The following is a 19,348-nucleotide window of genomic DNA, read 5'->3' on the forward strand; positions in this document are numbered from 1 at the left end:
TTGGAATGAGAAGACCTGAGCTTCTGCATGAGCATTCATAGCAGATCAGGAAACTAATGAAGCCAAAAATGTATCACTGATTTCTTGGTTGCTTCAGTTTTCAGCTGAATTTGTTCCTGATCTGGCTCATTTCATGATCAAATGAATGTGAGTGGTGGCTCATGTGTAAGGAGAGAACGTGGCAATGTCCCTGCAGGCAGCAGCCCCTGTTGTGTGTGTTGAAGGAGACAGTAGGACCACAGCTCTGGGAAAAGCTTCTTGTCTGACATTTTCCTTCGCATACTGCATTACGTAATCATACTCCACATTTTGGTCTCATAACCCATCATGGAAATCCATGTCTGTCTATGCTTGCATCATTCTCAGGGAAGAAATGACCAGGAAAATGGTATAATCCTCCTTTTCCCCACTGCCTCCCCACGCAGCCACCTCCCAGACCATCTGTCTGGGAGCACACAGGAACAGCGTCACGCACCAGAGGCTCTGGGAGCTGCAGAGCCTGGCAGGCACCTTTTGGCTCTGCACAGGCCACTCTCCAGGCACTCTCCCTGCATGGACAACACAACAGATCCTGAAGGAAGCTCCTGGCTGCCCCTCAGAACAGTAGTTTCATATATGGAATGAGGCATATTCCTTGCAAGGGTGCACTGCTCTGTGTTGCCCTTGCTACTCTTGCCTTATAGCCTGATCTGCCAGTGCTGCTGGTGATAACTGCCTTGACATAAAAAGCACACAGAACTGCTATGGAAGCGAATGGGGTTGATTCACAATACCAAGCTTTGCTTGTAAAGTAAATAATTCTAATACAAAGCATCTATTAGTCCATTAAGCAACATAACATCAAAATTAAATTACAAAATAGAAAGCCCTTAAAAAAATCAGGAAATTAATGAAAATAAAGATGCTGGCTAAATAAAATGTATTTGCACAGCCAGAATTTCTGTAGCAATTCTCAGAATAACCTTTGCTGCTTGCCAAACAAAGCCTATGAAACATGCTGATTTGTAGATAAACATTTTTAAACAACAAATCAATTAGTTTTAACTGTTGGAGACATGAAATGTAGTAAGAAAGGATGCCCAAAAGTTAGAATTTTGTAAATCCTAAGCGGAAATGACATTTTAAATGTCACAGCCAAAAAATGACAGAAACAATGACACACCAAAGGTCATATTCAAAGTAACATTCAAAAACAGAGACAGCTGAATATAATGCCGTTAGTACATAACCATTCTCTGAGGGAAAACGGAATTTTCAAATTGATTAAATTAGAAAGATGACATTGGAAGAACAAGAAAATAAATGTTCTTAGGAAATCATACAAGTCACTTCAGTGACTTCAGCTAAAGAGTTATTTGATTTAAAAGAATGTAGGAGCAGCAAAAAAATTTATTTGCCATATTTTCCTGGCTTGATGTGTGTGAGTGCTTCTGCTTACATCAAGGTGATTCTACATACCCATTGCCTCAGCCAGACCAGAAACCTTCTGTCCATATATATCTGTCTTATTCCAGGCGAATGTGTACACCAAATTGGCTGCAGCAGGAAACCATTTCTGAAGCAGACGACCTTCAACAGCAACTATCAGATGGACTTTTGCCATTCCAGAAGGGATGGTTGTGTGTGTCAAAATAATGCGCAGCAAAGTTTTATACCCCGGTGTCCGACTACTGAGATAACTGAGCTTCACAAAACTTGAAGGAATTGCAATTTCCTCTTGGACCACCTTGGAAAAAACCACATCATTATATCTATAGCCAAGAAAAATGCAAAATTATAATAGTAAGAGCAGGTAATTATTTTACATTTCACAATTATGATGTGAACACGGCACCACTGAAACAACTGGGTTTATTTCAGCAATGCAGTACTTGGGCACATGACAAAACTTCCAACATCAGACACGGCTTGGTCAACTTACTGGATGGCAGGCTGTCTGTTTGATAAAGAGCCTCTTCCTCTGATGCTTTACTCGTGTCTACTGGGGAGCAAATACTGCATCTGTGAACATATTCTTACATACAAGCTGCACAGCTTTACCTTGTCTTTACTACTTGGTTTACTTAACAAGTGTTCTTAACTGGAATACAATTAAAATTTTTTAAAACATACACACATCTTCAATCACATACATTGTATGTGAAGATGCTATCCTACTTTGGAGGCAATAACTTTAGCTTGGAGAGTGTTAAGAAAGAAAATAAACCTTCCTGCTAAACCATCTGTGCAGTTAGGCCAAGCTCCAGCAAGAAGGGGCATGGCGTACGAAGGAGCAGCATTAGGACCCTAACAAGCTAACTGGGGACACACAGCAGTGAGGATGAAACAGGCTGAGCATCAGAGTCATCTCGCTCACAGGTAAGACCCCAGGGAGTGCAAGTGAACTCAAATCCCAGGGCCCTGCTGTCAGTACTGCTGTCTGAAGCACTTGGATTAAAGCTAGCTTGGACATGCCCACTGCGGGGTGGTATCAATTCCCACTGCAATGGAGATAGGCCCTCAGCAACTAGAAGGATTGCAAAGGCTGTGAGCTTGTCAGGAGAAAAAAGAAATTTGGCCTTGACCTTTTGAATGATGTGGGCCTTGGAGCTACAAAAAGGGATTTAGCTCTTGTGGTCCCCTGAGAGAAAAGAGCTGTTCTGGGACAGACTGTGAGGAAGAGCAGGCAGGAGATGAGAACGGCTTCTTGGAGGATGCTACCACAGTCACTCAAAAGCCACCTGACTGTGGTTAATAAGGTTAATGATGTTGGTGCATTTCTGTACTAATGAATCAACCTGTCACAATGTTAAATTCATCGTGCTTGGAAAAAGACAAGCTTTTGTTTACATTTCCCATTTTTTAAATATTCCTTGTCTAACAATAGATTCCTTCACTTTCAACCAATTTTATTTACACACTGCAACAGTATCAGCATCACAGCATTGCTGCAGTACAGCTGGAGGCCTGCCAGCACTTGTCGTTTCAACATATGAAATGTAGTGTTGCCAGGGAAATCCTGCTCCCTTTATTGTTGCTGATTTGCAGTGTTCCCCTTCTTTCCTGCTGACATCCCAGCTGCCCTCTCTGTCATACATCTGACATCCCTTCTCATTTTTTAATAGAAAAGCAGGAAGAAATATTCATGCATTAATACATGCTAATATATCTGTCTCCTATTATTTGCCGTTACTTTTTGCTCAATTCCCAGAACCGTACAATGAAACTCAACACTCTAAGAAACCTCCAATGCCAAAAAAAAATCCCCTAACCCAAAAATGAAGAAGAAAGAACTGGGGAGCAGTTTCTGAGTAGAGTGCATCTTTGGGTACCCCGCTGTTCAAAGAAGACCCAGGCATACCTCACGTGGAGCACAGTGACCCAGTTTTTTCTTACTGGTGTGCAGCAGTTATTCTTAATTTATGTTCATTAGTTTCACTTAGCACATTCTGTGAAGCAATGCTATGACCATCAACTGGCTGAAGCATGATAATAGTTATGGAGATGTTTTGACATAATTGAGTTCAAGCAGAGGTCTGTCATATGTAGAATAAAGTAGAAACACTTTTAGGAGGCTACAGGTACCCTCAAAAGTATCTTACAGGCTTGCTCAGTGAAGTTAAAAGGGAACCCAAAAGAGGTCTTATTGTTTAAAATCTAACTGCTCAAACAACATACTAAAAATTAAGAGCATTATTAATATGACCCGAGCTGTGTTTTGTTGGGTGTTTGACTCTCACAGCCTCTTTTAAGTCCCAAGTAAAAGAACAGTTAATTACAAGGTTAATTAGAAATTACTTTGAACACTTAAGAGAGTGTCAAGAAAAAATACATTTAAATTAAAAAAGAAGTCCTAAAGATCATGTTAAAATTGCTCTGCCTTGGAAAGAAAGGAATAAAATTCAAGAATCTGACATATAGCTGTACATGGATGAAACACCCCTAGGAATGTTCAAAGCATCATGTCTCACACTGGAAGTTGTACTGACTATCTGTAACTAGGAATGGTTTTGTGCATCACTATCAACAAATCAGGGTTTCAATAATAATTCATGTTAGCATTCCCCACTTTCCTCTACTTGGAGGTAAGAAATAAAGCACCTTTAAATATTAAAAAGTAAAGAAAGAAAAAAGACAAGAGCATCTTGTTAAACAGTACTAAACAGATATGCAATGGTGCTATTCTGCCAAGGGAATGACATAACAGCAGTTATTTGCTCACTATCTTCAAAGAATGTCTAAACCTGATTCTGAAACAGAACAAATTGTTCATTTAAAAGTATTTTCATTACCTGTAGTTCTGGAATAACAGTTCCTCTTTCAGGACAGGACCCTCCAAACGCTGTCAAGGGAGAAGGGAGTACAATTGGGTTTGGACTGATAAAACTACTGATGTCACAAGATGGTGTGTCCGACTCTGCTCTTTGCATTACAACTTTGTCTACAATGATAAATCTATTCCAAGGCAACCAAAGTGTTCTTTTTTCAGATATGAAAGGAGATCTGTCAAAAACTAGAGTGACAGAGATTCCTCCAACAGCCACAAGGTCAAAACTGGAAAAGAGAAAACAAATTGTTTGTTTCTTTTGTTTTTTCATCACATTACCACATCTTTCAATGCATCACAAAAACCCCCTTTATGTTCATTATTACAGCTATTAATTTACTGTGTGAAATCATTCAAGTGTACATTCCTTGCATCATCTTGGTATCCACAAAGAAGCTTTACCTCTGTGTGCTTTCTCCCGGTATGCATCAACAGCAAGGCACAGAATTTCACTGTTACTTGGCCTCACTCCCCTCTATTTATCAACTAGAATCAATATTAATAAGTCACCTGTAACAAAAGTGTGAACCCAGTTGCTTTGGTTTATATGAAAAGAAATTCCTATCCCAGAAAAAGGATGCCACTCATCATCTATGCAGGAAGAGCATGCAGAATAAGAAGGCTTAAAGCCTTGTAGGCCTTAGCTCTATTAACATAACCATTTCCCTTTTTCTAAAAGCAGCAGGGGGAAAAGGTTGAGTATATTGAGCATAAGACCTCCCTGTACAGGATATGAAATTTTTGGGAAAAATGACAATTAATTGCACTGAGAACTGAGTCAGCTCTTGAACACGAGGAGGGTGATCCTCTGGGAGCTGCTGTGAAGAACCATTGGCGTATCTGGGCTGCAAAACAGTGGGACATGGAAGGCATGATATACAGTCTCAATTTCCAGAGTTTCTGACATCCACAGTCAGGCAACACAAGGTAATATGTAAATAGCTACTTCACTCTCTGTATTATTGAATGCATCTATTATGGAGGTTTTTGATGGTAACAAACTGTGATAAGAAGTCAGACTTAATTATGCATATCTCATCACATTTCCCAAATGACACCGATTACATTCACAGCAAAATACAGGTAGCATATTTTAATGCAACAGCTTTATCCAGGCTAGCATGAGGAGGAAATGATAATTACTAACTTTCAGTAGTGCGATTTGAAAGTCAATAAACTAAGGTGAAATAAATATGCACACTCCTTACTTTTATAAATTGGCAAAGCTAAACAACAAAAAAAAATAATTGTGGAAACAGTGACAAACTGCAACACTTTTTCCCTGCTGGAAGACAGCTTCAGATTTCTTGTAATTCACAATCCAGCCAAGGAAGATGAAGTCTTAAACTGCCCTTAACAACTTAATTCAAGTTCAGGAGCAAATCATGACCCTACTGCAAATGGATGGCCAATCCTGAAGTGCAATATAGAATATATTGAAACCTCACCTGTCTTTGAGAAATGAACTCAGACCTGAGAGGCTGGGGAAGAAGGGGAAGCCAGGGCTGTTATGGAACAGCAATTTAATCATTTGTATTTTGAAAGAGTCTGTTCTCACCTTTCCTTGTGTGTCTCAGATGATCAACTAAAGGATTTGACTTCACTGACACCTCAATAAACTACTTGGGTGATTCACATGTAACAACAGAAAAAAACAAGGGAAGACAGGATATTTCCTGGAAGACCTGACTTGTGAAAATTTTCCAATGTCAAGGAGCTACTGTTACAGCAGACCTGCCACATTTTGAGTCCAGGAGTTTGAATGTCACTGTAACTTTGTTGCAGTTCAGGTTTTTTTTCTTCTTCTCTTCCTTCTTTGGTCCCTTTACTACAGAGAGCTCCCTTCAACTGTGCTCCCAGTGCAGAAGGCCAGATGCCATCCTCAAGCCACACTATGAACTGTGATGTCAATGGAAATTTTGTACATTAACAGAAGTTGGCAGATGGCCTTAACTACACAAACCTAAACCATGAAAGCCTGACCTTCCATCCTGTCGACTGATGGTGTATCCGTATTCATTGTGGTGCAGGAAACTGACGTTCACTCCAACCAAAGGTGTTCCATCTATTGCTACAACCTGGCCTCGGATGACACACGCCCGTCTGTAACAAGAAGAGTAGAAGGCAACATTTTACACACATGGGCGTTGGTTTCAGAAACTGGGCTGTGCTGCGGTCCCAGACAGACAGAACCACTCTGGTATCAGAGCAACTGTTGAGTTTTGAAAGAAAAGTCATACAAGCCCAAAAGATTGATTTGAAAAAGCATTCTCTCACAAAGATGACACACAGACTTTCCAACAAACTGTTGGTATAGGGAGAATATATTCCTGTTTCCAGACATATTTCAGGATACTATTTGTTCTGCCACTGAATAGCACTGCAAAGGTTTCATTGATAGCGTGATTTAGCTTGCTGCAGCTCTAGGGAGTGATCGTTTGTGAAAGGAGAGAATGAAACCTCTGCTGCTAGGTATAGGGCATTGCTGTCTATTAGAAAAATGCTGAACTAATGTGATAAGGCAGCAGTGAGATACATGGGCTTCACTGAACTTCAGAAAGTTATATAGGTAAATTCACAGGGTGCTTAATCAAGTGTAACATACATTTTTCTCAATCCCCCATCACACGTGATGCCCTTCTAAATTCCCTCTGGGATGCGTTGGAATTGCACCCACTTTCCACTTTATCCTCACATTCCAGTGAAGAGGTTGGAACATGGCAGAACAGCAGAACACATCAAAGTCAATGGACAGGAAAGTGAACTCATTACTAAGTGGATCTAATCGGAGGCTAACAGGATCACAGAATCATAGAAAATGAGAGCTGAAAGGAAATACAAGACTTTATCTTGTCCATTCCTTTGCCTCGGGTTAGATCGACTATGCCTACATCAGCCCAGACAGATGCTTGTCTAACTCTGTAAGTTCACCAAGTAACCCATTCCAGTGCCTCTGTATGAATGCTCTACTTAGGGCAAGTTCTTCCTACTGTCCAATTTGAACCTCCACTGCTGTCCTTTCAGACCATTGCTTTCACCTTAGTCAAAGAAATGGTGAAGAAATTACTCTTTTTCTTAGCTTTAGCCTTTTACCTATCTGAACAATGAAACATGAAGGAATCAAGTCTCCTAATGATGAGGATTAAGACGAGAAATATGGTCATCATGGTGCAGATTAGGACCTAGTAGGATTTTCTAAGGGTTTACACAGCCACGTTCCACTGAAAACCCTCCCAGTATTTTGCCCTGTGCTGTCAGCTACACCACATCAACACACTGGCTGAACCAACCCAGGTCTTGGAAACTCATGATACTACTGCACCTGTTTCCTGGAACTGCAGTTTTACATAACGACGTGAACAGTGTATGCAGAAGTCTTTTGGTAACCTTAAGACGTTTAGGGTCAAAACCAAGAGAATACATATAAAGTGAACTGGCATTAATTATTCAATATAAATGACAAGCATAAATTTAGGCACTGTCATGTCTCTTTCTCAAATTGAAAATTTGTGGTAGCCCTCAACAGACACATCCACTGCACAGTGAATACGTGATCTAAAGGAAAAAACTTAATAGCTCCTCAGAAAAAAGTTACTTAGGAGTTTACATATGAATTAAAATAATATCCCTAGAGAGATTAATTGACCATGATCCAATGCAATCATATGCAGAAACTGGACAACACAAATTTCTGAAAATTCTGACATGTTTCTTAAGATCCCATTCTCCCAAGCCACTGACAGGACACTGATTTATCACCATGATATCATCAAACCCGTCTAACTATGACTTGAGAAAATGCAACTGGTAAAAATTAACCTCTTTGAGAGTACCATTCACCACAGCTGCTAATAGGAATTCCATGCTCCCAGGCCATGGAAAGATGCTGATAAATCCTAGAGGAATGGGAGAGGCTGCCTTACTGCCAGTACGCAAAACAAGAGTTCTGACTTACCACTTTTTCACTTTCTATACGAAGTACATTGGTTGTGGCCCTATTTGTGGCCCAAAATCTGCTGCTCCACTGAAGGCAATTGAGCTCCTATTTGTCTCAACTGACTCATGAGACTCACTCAAAAGAACAGCCAGGTCCAATTACTCTTCGATTTGTTAGAGCAGATAATACTGGTTTCTATTATTTTCATGTATTTTTAACATCCACAGACCTGCATTTTCTTTTCTAATACCTTTATTAGTGCATTCCATATATTTACAACACACATTGGTGTGAGAGTGAGACCCCTGGGAGTAATCATTATTCAGTGCATTATTCTTGCACTTCTGTTTGTTCATTCAACACAGACCTGTCTTCTGACACTACTCTGTCCTCATATTTTATCAAGCACACAGATTTGTATGATAACAGCTCATCAAAATCTCCATTATTTCATCCATGGTCTTTCTTTCTTCTATTCATTCACTTCCCATTATTCATAAATAATATTAAGAGACTTATCTTTCAACATTCTCCTTTTTTATTCATCATATTTTACAAGCCACACATATTTATGGTATGTGATAAAGACACATAAACCTCATTATTCTACATTTATCTGTACTGAATTGTCTTTGTAATCTCTTAGATTTTAAATGTCCTAAGCCTGCCTCTGTGTTCCTACATTTGTCCTCATTATTTAATGTCTCTTTATTACCTACTCTAAGTTGAAGAGTCTTCTCTGGCTTCTTTTTGAATTACCAGCACCTACTAAATCTTTGACTTAGCATTTGATTAGAATTAGCTTTAATTCTGGCACTTACCGCAGGTATGAAAACATTTTTCAGTTACTTTATGACCAGCACTAGTCTCCAAGGGTCAGGAGGTAACCAAGAGCCCCAGTTTGCAGCCAGCTCTCCCTGGTTTCCTGGTGCCCTGGCAGCTCACAGAGCAGACCCCATGTCCCCAGGCATGCTGCAACGCAGGTTCCCTGCAGCGCTGCTGCTTAGGGAACACCTCACTTAATTCCTTCCCTTTCCAGGGCTTTTAGGGCGTGTTCCCTGCAGTGATGTCCCTTCACAGTCAACTGCCACTTCATGCTTCCTTGCTTCAGCATTCACCCCCTTCCCAGATGAGCTGGGGGCCTTGCTACCACTCACTGCTTCTCTTAATTTGAGCAGAGAAACCTCTGAAGATCATGATGTCTCCTCAATGCACTGCATTTTCTGCCTCTAAGACTTATTCCACATTCTTGTGACTGCCCTGCTTTGCTTTCTCACGGGGGATAACTTGTACTATCTGTCCAACAGCCACCTATTTGTGATGATTGTGTAATCTTAGACCTAAGGCTTTCCAAGTTGTTTTAACTTGAAAGTAAGTGCAAAAATGTCTTTTCTAATTTGGTGAAGCTGGGCAGGAACATGCCCCTGATACGCTGCCTTAGTATTTTCGAATGCATTTAAAATGTTCCTAGTCCCTTGGCAAGCTGTACTAAATCTGCAACTCCAGAGGGAGCAGTTGGCTTTTTGAGATAAAGCTGAGATTCCCACGGGTTGCAGGTGGCCTAAAAGAAGTAGGATTCCTCTGTCAATGCTTCATGGGTCATTCCATGAGTAACTGAGGAACTCACTATGCTGTGGATCTCAGGTCTCTGCTGACAGGCAGTTTGTTTGACATCTCTAATTTAAAATATGAGCAGAAGTTTTAGATGCATTCTTTCAGAACTTGTAAAGCATTTTATTATTCTACCACCATTCTGCCTTGCTCTGCTGCTACTTACCTGCTATTTTTTTCTTTTTGTTTTGCATATTAAGCTTCCAATAAGCACCTCAGGCTGAGACATTAGGCTCAGATATGGAACTCTGTCAAGCAGCTTGTGAATTTGCAAGTGTCACATTACCAGAAGATGTCATTTACTGTATTACATTTTTGATTAAAATCTTCAATGAGAGAAATTAAGCTGAAGGCTAGTGAGGTACATTCATTTCTTCCTGCTGACAATGTTGCTGTAAGCAGCCTTTGAAGGGTAATTAATTCACTACCATACACTGGGCCCTTTTCGTGGGCAATTTGCAGTGAGTCAAATAGCTTGCCAGCAGCATGCATTAAAAAAAAAACCTCAGCAAAGAAACAAGCTAAAAACCTTCCTGAGAACAAAAGTTGACAAAAACACTATAATCTGCTACACCCTGCTACATGTAGTAGGTTAAAACCATGCCTGATATAAGCAAGTACATTTCCATTTATCCAGAATGTCTCTAATCTGCCTTTCAGCATGTCACAGTTTAAGTGGGAGTTTGTACAAACCCAGTGCATATGACATAGCTTTGACATAACAAAATGTAAAATATGTTTTGCAAACATGTAGCTCCTTAACATTATTTTTGGTGTAGTATTTAGCCATGGCATGGTATTTAGCTCATGCAACATCCTGACTGTATTTTAGAAGCCAAATGTTTGAATATTAGACCTAAGATAAAGTCCAAGAGGCAAATGCAGAGGGATAGATGTCTCAGCAGCTGACAGAACAACTAGTTTTAGTATTTCAGATTATTTGTAAAATTCCAGGATATGGCAGAGACCAAACACTTCCAGTCTGAAGGACAGAGATAATCTTCACCCTTTTTGATAGCTTTCCAAGATCTAATCAACATCACTTTGTCTCCAGGGAGATTCATGCAAACATCACCCATACTTTACATACATTTACTATACTGTGTTACAGCAAAACACTGCCCAATGTCATTTGAATCAGAAGACTGAAAATCTTGGATAGATGTCTCTTCCTTAATCCTCCTAATGGTCTCAGAGATTTCTTGTAAAGGGAAAAAAAAGGGCAGATAGGGCTTGGCAAAATTGGAGCACCAGTGAGAATAGATGCCAGTGCTCTGATATAAATGCATGCCACTACTACATCCAATCCTTCCAACATGTTGAACCACCAGTGTTATAAAATCAGTGGCATTGCAGGCAGCCATGACTTAAGATCATCTGCCTAGACACAACCTTTTCAGTAAAAGCCCAAAGGAGATTTAAACCTCCCAAGCATTCTTTGTTCTTTACCAGATAGGCTGGATCACAGATTTCTGATTTTTTACTGTAGCAGCAGTTGTCTTTCTATATTTTTTCAGTAATTGTAATTCCCAGGAGAAGAACTGACACAAGATGACAGTCAGATTGGCAACGTCAGAGGAAGATTTCTGAACAGAGGCAGCACGGCTCAGCTATTGCCTCGTTCAGAGACCCTGCTTATATCTCATCCTTGAGGAAAATTCTGGCAGTTTTTAATAATATTTGACTTATGGATGAACAATATTTCAACAGCCTGGAAGACTCGAGGATCAAGCAAAGTGTGGACTGAGCAACCCTTTGGGGTGCCCAGCACATTGCAGATTACTGTTGACAAACCCCAGGAGACACAGCACAGCATGAGTCTCCAGGCACTGCCCAGACTCCAAAGATGCAGCCACCCTCATCTGAATCCCAATGATCTTCTAACCAAGCTAACTATAAATTTGTCTACAGTGGGAGGAAATGATATCTGGGGTGTTGGTGATACACCAATGCCAGCAAAGTCCTACTTCTCAGTGGCAGGAAGTAAGAAGCCATGGTGAGGGATGGGCTGCTGCTCCCACATGGAACTTCACTGCTCTTCAGTCTTCAAAGGCGTGGCAGGTATCAGGGTAAAGAAACGAAATACTCAGAAAAAGCTTTTAAATCCAAGTTAAATCCCATCAACAATAGCTTTAAAAGATCAATTCCTTATATCTATAGAAGCACGTTGATGGGATTATGTGCAATCTGGCTGCTAACATTTGCAGTGTCACAGAACACTGTACAGGCAACTTGAGCACTCACCTCCTCTCTGGAAACTCCTCACTGTGAGGCATTTTGATGAAGAAAATTTTTCAGTGGTGACCTTTGGTTTAAACTGTGCACAGAGCCAGCCAAGGACCCTGCCCCAAATGCAGTGGCCTCATTCATAAGCACAACACACTCCAAGAGACTCACCAGAGGCAGGTGGGTGCTTCTCATGGAGTTCATCTTCATGGCCTATTGTTTTACATATTTATAACATCCTGTTACATTATTAATACTGATTAAATGTTTAGGCATTTCAGATCAATAATGACTCTGTTTACAAATTTACTTTATTAAAAATTAATGCTGCAAAGAAAAAAGTGCACTGAATTTGTGTGCAGCTATGGGATTGTGTTGAGGTTGTAACCTAAGTGCTATGTACTGGGAAAGCAAAAAAATTCTTATGTGCTTATTACTGGAACATGGTTTATCCAATGCAGAGGCCTAGTTGACAGCGTAATAGTCAGGTGATGTGGATGATTTGTGGATCTCTTTGTCAGCATGTAAGTTATAGCTTCCCAAGTGAACTGCAGCATAAAAACTTATGTGCCCCTGTATTTCAAATATTCAAGAAAATATGTGTTACCAGGTTTTCTGAGTAAGTAAGTGCCCTTTTCCTACTGCATATTTCCTTCCTGTTAAAGGGCAAAGCCAATCTCACAAACACTCATGGATCACTCTACTCTTTGCATGATAACCTGCAGCACAAAATAGTAAATTCCACACTGCTTTATCAATGTGTAGCAAAACCAAGGAAGTTTTTTAATTATGTGTCTAGATTACATGTAAGTGACACACATTAAATTCATTACACTGTAAATACCAATCAAATTGTATAGGGCAGAAAGGTAACTGAAGACAGCAGATGTGAATCCAACTTGCATCCTGCCATCACTTAGGTACAGTGTGAAGGGCTGAACTTCCCCCTGCTGATTGTACAAGCATGAGACAACTTACCCAAGTCAGTCTTGTTAATAAGAGCAGTAGAGTTTGTTGCTGTGACACTTACATGAACCAGACAGGTAGCAACAATAATCAGATAACGAAGATCCTCAGCTGTTGGGACTTTAAAGTTTGCTATCCTGTTAAGTATTTTATGAGCACTGGTGAAAAATTCTCAGCTATCCAGGTACCACCATTTTTTCCTGGTTAAATAATTTAATTGCAGTTCTCAATATTCAGAAAAGTCTTTCATTCAAAAGAAGACTCACCTGCTCTCAAAGGAGACATCTCCTGGGATTACGTGAGTGCTTTCCTTCCCAATAAGGAATCTGATTCGATCATAAAAGAGCCTTGGAGGATGCTGAGAGAAAGGTGGTTGGCTGTGCTGAATAAGGTCAAGGGGATCAGGAGAACCCTGGCAGAGAGGACTTGAGTAACAGTTGCTTTGCTGACAACAGTCAGGGTCTACGCAGTCTGTCAAGCCATCTAAAATGGAAAGAATGGAAACTTCAGGAAATGGAACGGTTCTGAGAATAAAGCACCACATTTATTACCAGAGAGCCCAGGAAGTATGTAATTAACGGGAAGGCATGCTGATTATGACACAGTCAAATTCAATAAATCATTAATGTACATGCTTAGTCCAGGAGGGGTATTTGTCTCAGTCATTAACACTGTATCACCTCATCAAATCCTCACACAATGAGAAAACAGAACCTACAAACTAAGTAAATAGGGAAGAGCAAGACAGTCTTCCCTGCAGAACAAGCAGAAGAAAGTCACTACACTTGTCAGTGCAACGTGATCCACACTGTGCAGCTGCTCCCTCCAACAGCCCTTTATTGTGAGCACTGCCTGGTGACCCCAGCTGGGACATACATTCACTACCCAGCCCCCAGCAACGAGGTCTGAAATGTTACACAACTCTCCCAAGTGTTGTGTACTACCACTTTTTACCATGCAGTAGTCAAAGAAGACTTGTTACAGTTGTCTTACTTCTGTTTTAAGCCCTAAAATAGTTTTACAAGTGGTTTAGGATATTTACTTTTCATTTATTGGTTGCAATACCAGAATGATCCAGAAAGGGCATAACTGTAATTACACTCCTGCAGTTGGTGATACATGAATGCACACCTTGATTCAGGCTCAATCCCAGTGACCAGACAGTTACAGTCTTCTCTATAGATGTTTGCACCACGAAACCAAATTTGGAGTGAAAATAAAGCTATTCCTCCTCTGTCCGTTTTCAAGTATGAAAAATAGAAGAATAATAGATTTTTTCAGAAATCTACATTTCCTTATGGACAAAATTGCAGTAAAATTTGTGGGTGAAATTAAGTTACTTAAATATCTAAAGCTTATGATGAAAATTGAAGCACTGAAGTACATCTAAAGCACCTAAATAAAACTTAAAATTGGGCTATTGGCATTTAATTGCTTCTATCAGCAGCTTAGATGTCCAAATTGCCTAAATTACATACTCAATCAGAAACAATTTTATAGGATATGGTAAGATAACCGACAGCCTTCTTCAACATCCACTTTATGACTTAGCAGCTGTAAGTTGCTTGCATTTAAAGCAAGATAAAGGTGTTTTATCCTTCAACAAAGACACCTCTTTGTATTTCTAACAAGGTTGGTCTGAATAAACGTGGAGTCATCCTATCACTGTATGGATTTCCCTTGCATTAAAACTGGAATGCTGTAGGATCAACATACTGTCAGATATTTTCACCTCATGCTTTGACTTTCCATACTCTGTTTGCACCAACACTTTGAAGTCTATCAAACTGCACCTCCTCCAGGCAAACTGTGCCAGCACAGGAGCTCCTGGAGCTTTGTCATTGACTTTAATGGGTTCGAGACCAATCCCCAGCCAACCCCACTGCTTTCTCACCAGAGCACTGCGTGACTGCCCAGTAAACAGCAGCATAAAACATTCAGTTTTAAAAGAAAGCAAAAGCCCTTCTACAGAACAAACACATATAACGAAATGGCCTTTCCTGGCATCTGAAAATCCTTGCTTGACCTTGAGCAAGGTAATTGCTTGGCTAAGGAAAAAATATTAACAAATCTATTCTCTGCAGCTGGGAAATCAGATAGAGCAGGCTAGCTTTTGTGGTAATGAGCCAAGGGCAACTGTAGATAGCTAGTAACAACAATCTAGGATCCTCAGATCCAGCAGAGCTGACATGGCTACAGGTCAGTGTGTGCTTTAAGTTCTCTCAACATTCCCCATATCCTGGAGACAACAGGCATTTGCCAGCAGTGGGAGAAGAACTTCACAGGGCAGTGTTGAGTTTATTGACTTTGAGTGCAGCAGTCACTTTATATTCAGGAAAGCCTAGGAAGCAACTGAAATCTGCTAGGAAGTCAGTAAGCTGAAACAATAAGGGGCCTCCAGTCTAAATGAAAGCACATGGGAAGCAGATGGAGGAGTTCACAACATGAACCAAAGGGGTTTTCAGTGGGTTCTGATGAAAAAATAAAGGAGTGTTTTGGGTTGGAACTTGAAGAGCAGGCTTGGAACTGCAAGGAAAAAAAAGAATTGTTTCATCTATTTTTTGTCCAAGGAATGAAGCTCTCTATATTCTCAAAAAATGAACTAAAAAGCTTCAAGTTACAGATGCTTTTCAGCAGATCATCCAAACTACAAACGTTAAAGAATTCTACTAGACTTGAAAATGTCATAAAGACATTGAAATCTCTTGCTGTGGTTTATACTGGTGGTGGTGCCTGCAGAGGGCTCTGACATGGTCAGGCCATTCAGGGCTGGGCCCTGCTAGTGGAAGGGTTATGGCAGTGACAAGTCTTGTTCAAGGAGTCAAGGGATTTTCTGGAAGATACTAATTTCTACAAGCTCACAGCTGTCTACCTGAGAAACTTGACAAACATTGGTCTGGCAGATTACGTGCTAATCGGAAAAAACCGAGTACTTATTTCAGAATAACAGTATCCATGGGGAAGCTATTTTGGAGTAATTTATTCCACACCAGCAATTCTGATTAATTTTTTCCTTGTCAACAAGCCATTAGATGTGGGAACTGAGCTGACCTGATTCTCTCATTTATGTAAGAAATAAAAGTGAAAGGTCACAGAAATACTAGAATATGAAGATTTGCCTAGGCAAGAAATAGCTACAAAAATAACACTTAACTATTTTGCTTGTTCTAATAGAGTCCTCATTTTCCTCTGCTTCGGTCAAGAGCTTACATAGCTGGTGACAAACACAGTGCATTCAGGCTGTACACAAAAAGAAACCAAGGAAAGGGAAAGCCATTTTCCATCTTCCAGTCAGACTCAATTTTCCTCTTTTCTTTACAGCTTCCTTGTCAGCAGTGACTGCTTTATAAATTCCTCCAGGTTCTGCTAATGGAGTTATTTTGGTTTGAATTACTTGCACCTGGTTTCATTTGCCTCTTCAGCCTCCCAGGGCTACAGGAGGGTGGGTTTTCCCATTAGGAGGGTGTGAAGTCTCAGAAGCACATCTGAACAAGCCATTTTGAGACTGGTGTGCGTCCTAACAGCACCAAAAATGTGTGAAGTTCTGGATTCAGAGCTACAAAGTCATCAGATAAAGAAACTGCTACCCAAAGTATCAGTATTAGTGCAAAGGAGCAGTGTTTAGGCCACAGACTATCATTCATGAGTTCACTTTCTCTCTCATGCTGTACTTTTAAAAAAATATTTTGATTGATCAGACAGGAATTTATTTCAACCTCCCCTCACAACCATGAAGAATGAAAGAGAAGACATGTTAGGCTCAGAGAAGATGCTTCATGAGCAGCAAGACAGGAGGTGCAGAAGCACCAGCTCCTCTGTGGACTTAACATGGCATATTTAGCTTAGACGGCTGTGTGTATTTTAGGCATATTAACTACAGTTGTCTGAGTAATGCAACTTCCAGCTTTTCTCCAAACAATCAAATAAAATTTAGAAGAGAAACTGACATGGATAGAACTGAAAAATATTTTTCTCACTTTGTGAAGAAGTAAAATAAAACACTTATTTTGGGGCAAACAGGGAACTCTTAAGCCAAAATAAAACCTTTCTTCCACTGTAGGCTTATTCAAGACATTGGTTTTAAATTAAACATTTTTGAAGAAAAAAAGGAAGAAAATCCAAATCTAAAACCTCCAAAGAAAATTCCTATAATTTAGCATGATATCCATCAAAATGGACCAGGTAAACCAAACTGGTACAGAATCACAAGCTACATATGGAGACAGGTTGTGATAATGCAAATCATATTAGTAAGTGCATATGAGGATAACATTTTCAACAAGCCAATCCTATTTGAAATGAGATTTTTAATCCAGGAGAATAACCCAGAAAAAAATACCAAATAAATCTTGTTTATAAACTATATAGTCAAATTCATTCACTTGAAAATGCTACAAATACATTGGTCAGTTCTCAACCAATGGTCACAATTTGAGTTAAATTTTCATATCAGGAAGCAACTATTAAAAAGCTCACCGTGTTAGCAAATCAGCAGGGTTTCTTTTAAATCTCAGGAGACAACAGTCAGGAGCATGAACAAACTACTACAAACAGCAAACACTGTAATTCATACAGCAGGGGATCCTGTACACTGAAGTTTTTACTGTCAATTACCCCAAAGTGCAGACTAAAATGTATTACAGATGTGTAAATGGTTTTGGTTTGTTACCAGCATTTTAAAATTTATTTTATATGAAAGACAGCCAGGCAGATTCATAGTACACTACAGATTATATAATACAGTGATTTACATTTTGATGAGTCTGAGATTATGGCTTCCCATCCTCCCTCTTTTGTATGCAAGGATAATGATGAACTGGGGTATTTTGCTTTGTAAGTGAATTAGAAAATTAAAATATGTTTAATATTACTGCTAAGACAGAATTCACAAAGATTGACTTCAGGATAGAAAGCACTTCGTAGTATTCTTCAATAATTTAAACAACCTCAAAGGGAAGGCAGAGCATGCCAAAACAAGTTGCTCTGTTTTCAGTCACACCACTCCTATCTGCATTGCAATAGATCACAGAACTAGGACAAGATTTTCCTATTCCTTTGCTGGGGAATAGATTTTTTCAGGAAGCCTTCTATAAGGAATGATATTAATATTTATTGTGTCAGGAGTGTGTGTCAATGGAATCACATGAAGTTTTCCATCAAACAAAACATATTTTCTTGCTTATACATTTATATATATACTCCTTATTCCATATGATGGAAGGGATGTCACAAGTGTTGTGAAATTAATTCCTCAGCTATGCTTCTGCTGCAGTCATAGAAGGCTCATGTTGTGCTTGGTACAGCACATTTCCTAATGTACACATTGGGCAGCAATCTCTCTTCTACAGGCATGATCACCTTCAGCAGCCAGAAAATTGGCAATGGAACTGTGGCTATGGACCTACCTCTCCACTGGTTACTTTCCAGCAATATATATCTACTTTCTATGTCTGGGAAAATGCTGCACAGTGAGTGCACTTCGTATGCTATGTATTTGAGCTTTCCATGTGCTGCATAATACTTGCATTAAGTTCTCATTAAAATGAAATGAAATGAAATAAAATAAAATAACAGTTGGAAATGAAAAAGGCTTTTTTTCAGCCCTAAGTTAATTGCAAGAACATGGAACAAGTCATATATTTTGTGCCTGATACAAACAGCTCTGTCACCTACTTTCCAAATCCTAGCATCTCTATTCTTCTCATCCACCCCTGAAAGTACTTGAAATTCATGACCACAAATATGGGAATATCACAGTAACTCATGTCGCTGAAAATGGATCTGTGTTCACAATTAGTACAAATTGTCTAGATACAATTTCAGGAGCACTCAAGGACAGTAAAGAGGCACTGCATGGGGACACTGGTAAGGGGACAAAGTGGTTCACACCAGCAGTGGTGGCTTCCCCACCTCACCAGTGAAGCATGCAACGACTTGCACAGCAGCTTCTTTTCTATTAAACCACTGAGATACTTTATTAACTGGCTATGAAAATGAAAAATTCAATCAGACTCTACCTCCCATGTTTCTGATGTTAGTTATTTTAATAAACCACTCACTATCATTAAGTTCTGGTGAGGAAAACGTAACTAGTTAGCAATAAAACTTAAAATTGCTACTCTTCTGCTTAAAAGTTCATGAAATGAGCAAAGCTCTCACCTTTTCAAGCTTTTGTCACCCATGCAGAAGATAGTAGTGAAGTTAACTACCTGGTTAATGTAAACTAATAGGTTTGAAGTCTTATGGATATCAAACCCAGAATACTACAAGTGGTGTAAGTGCTTATATGGTGCATGAACATG

The 19,348-nt window shown here is 39.7% G+C and overlaps 1 protein-coding gene across 8 annotated transcripts in view; it reads right to left on the minus strand.

The window, feature by feature from the left end:
- The window catches only part of TENM1 (teneurin transmembrane protein 1), an 829,655-nt gene that overhangs the window by 72,194 nt on the left and 738,113 nt on the right, over positions 1–19,348 (minus strand). For all 8 annotated transcript variants that reach the window (XM_032123523.1, XM_032123524.1, XM_032123529.1 and 5 more), the window contains 4 exons: positions 13,313–13,529; positions 6,290–6,409; positions 4,272–4,533; positions 1,459–1,726 (listed from right to left, as the gene is read on the minus strand). In XM_032123523.1, the coding sequence (XP_031979414.1) occupies positions 1,459–1,726; positions 4,272–4,533; positions 6,290–6,409; positions 13,313–13,529 (867 nt within the window). The remainder of the gene's footprint in view (positions 1–1,458; positions 1,727–4,271; positions 4,534–6,289; positions 6,410–13,312; positions 13,530–19,348) is intronic.

This window comes from Corvus moneduloides, chromosome 14 (genome assembly GCF_009650955.1).
Source record: "Corvus moneduloides isolate bCorMon1 chromosome 14, bCorMon1.pri, whole genome shotgun sequence".
NCBI lineage: Eukaryota > Metazoa > Chordata > Aves > Passeriformes > Corvidae > Corvus > Corvus moneduloides.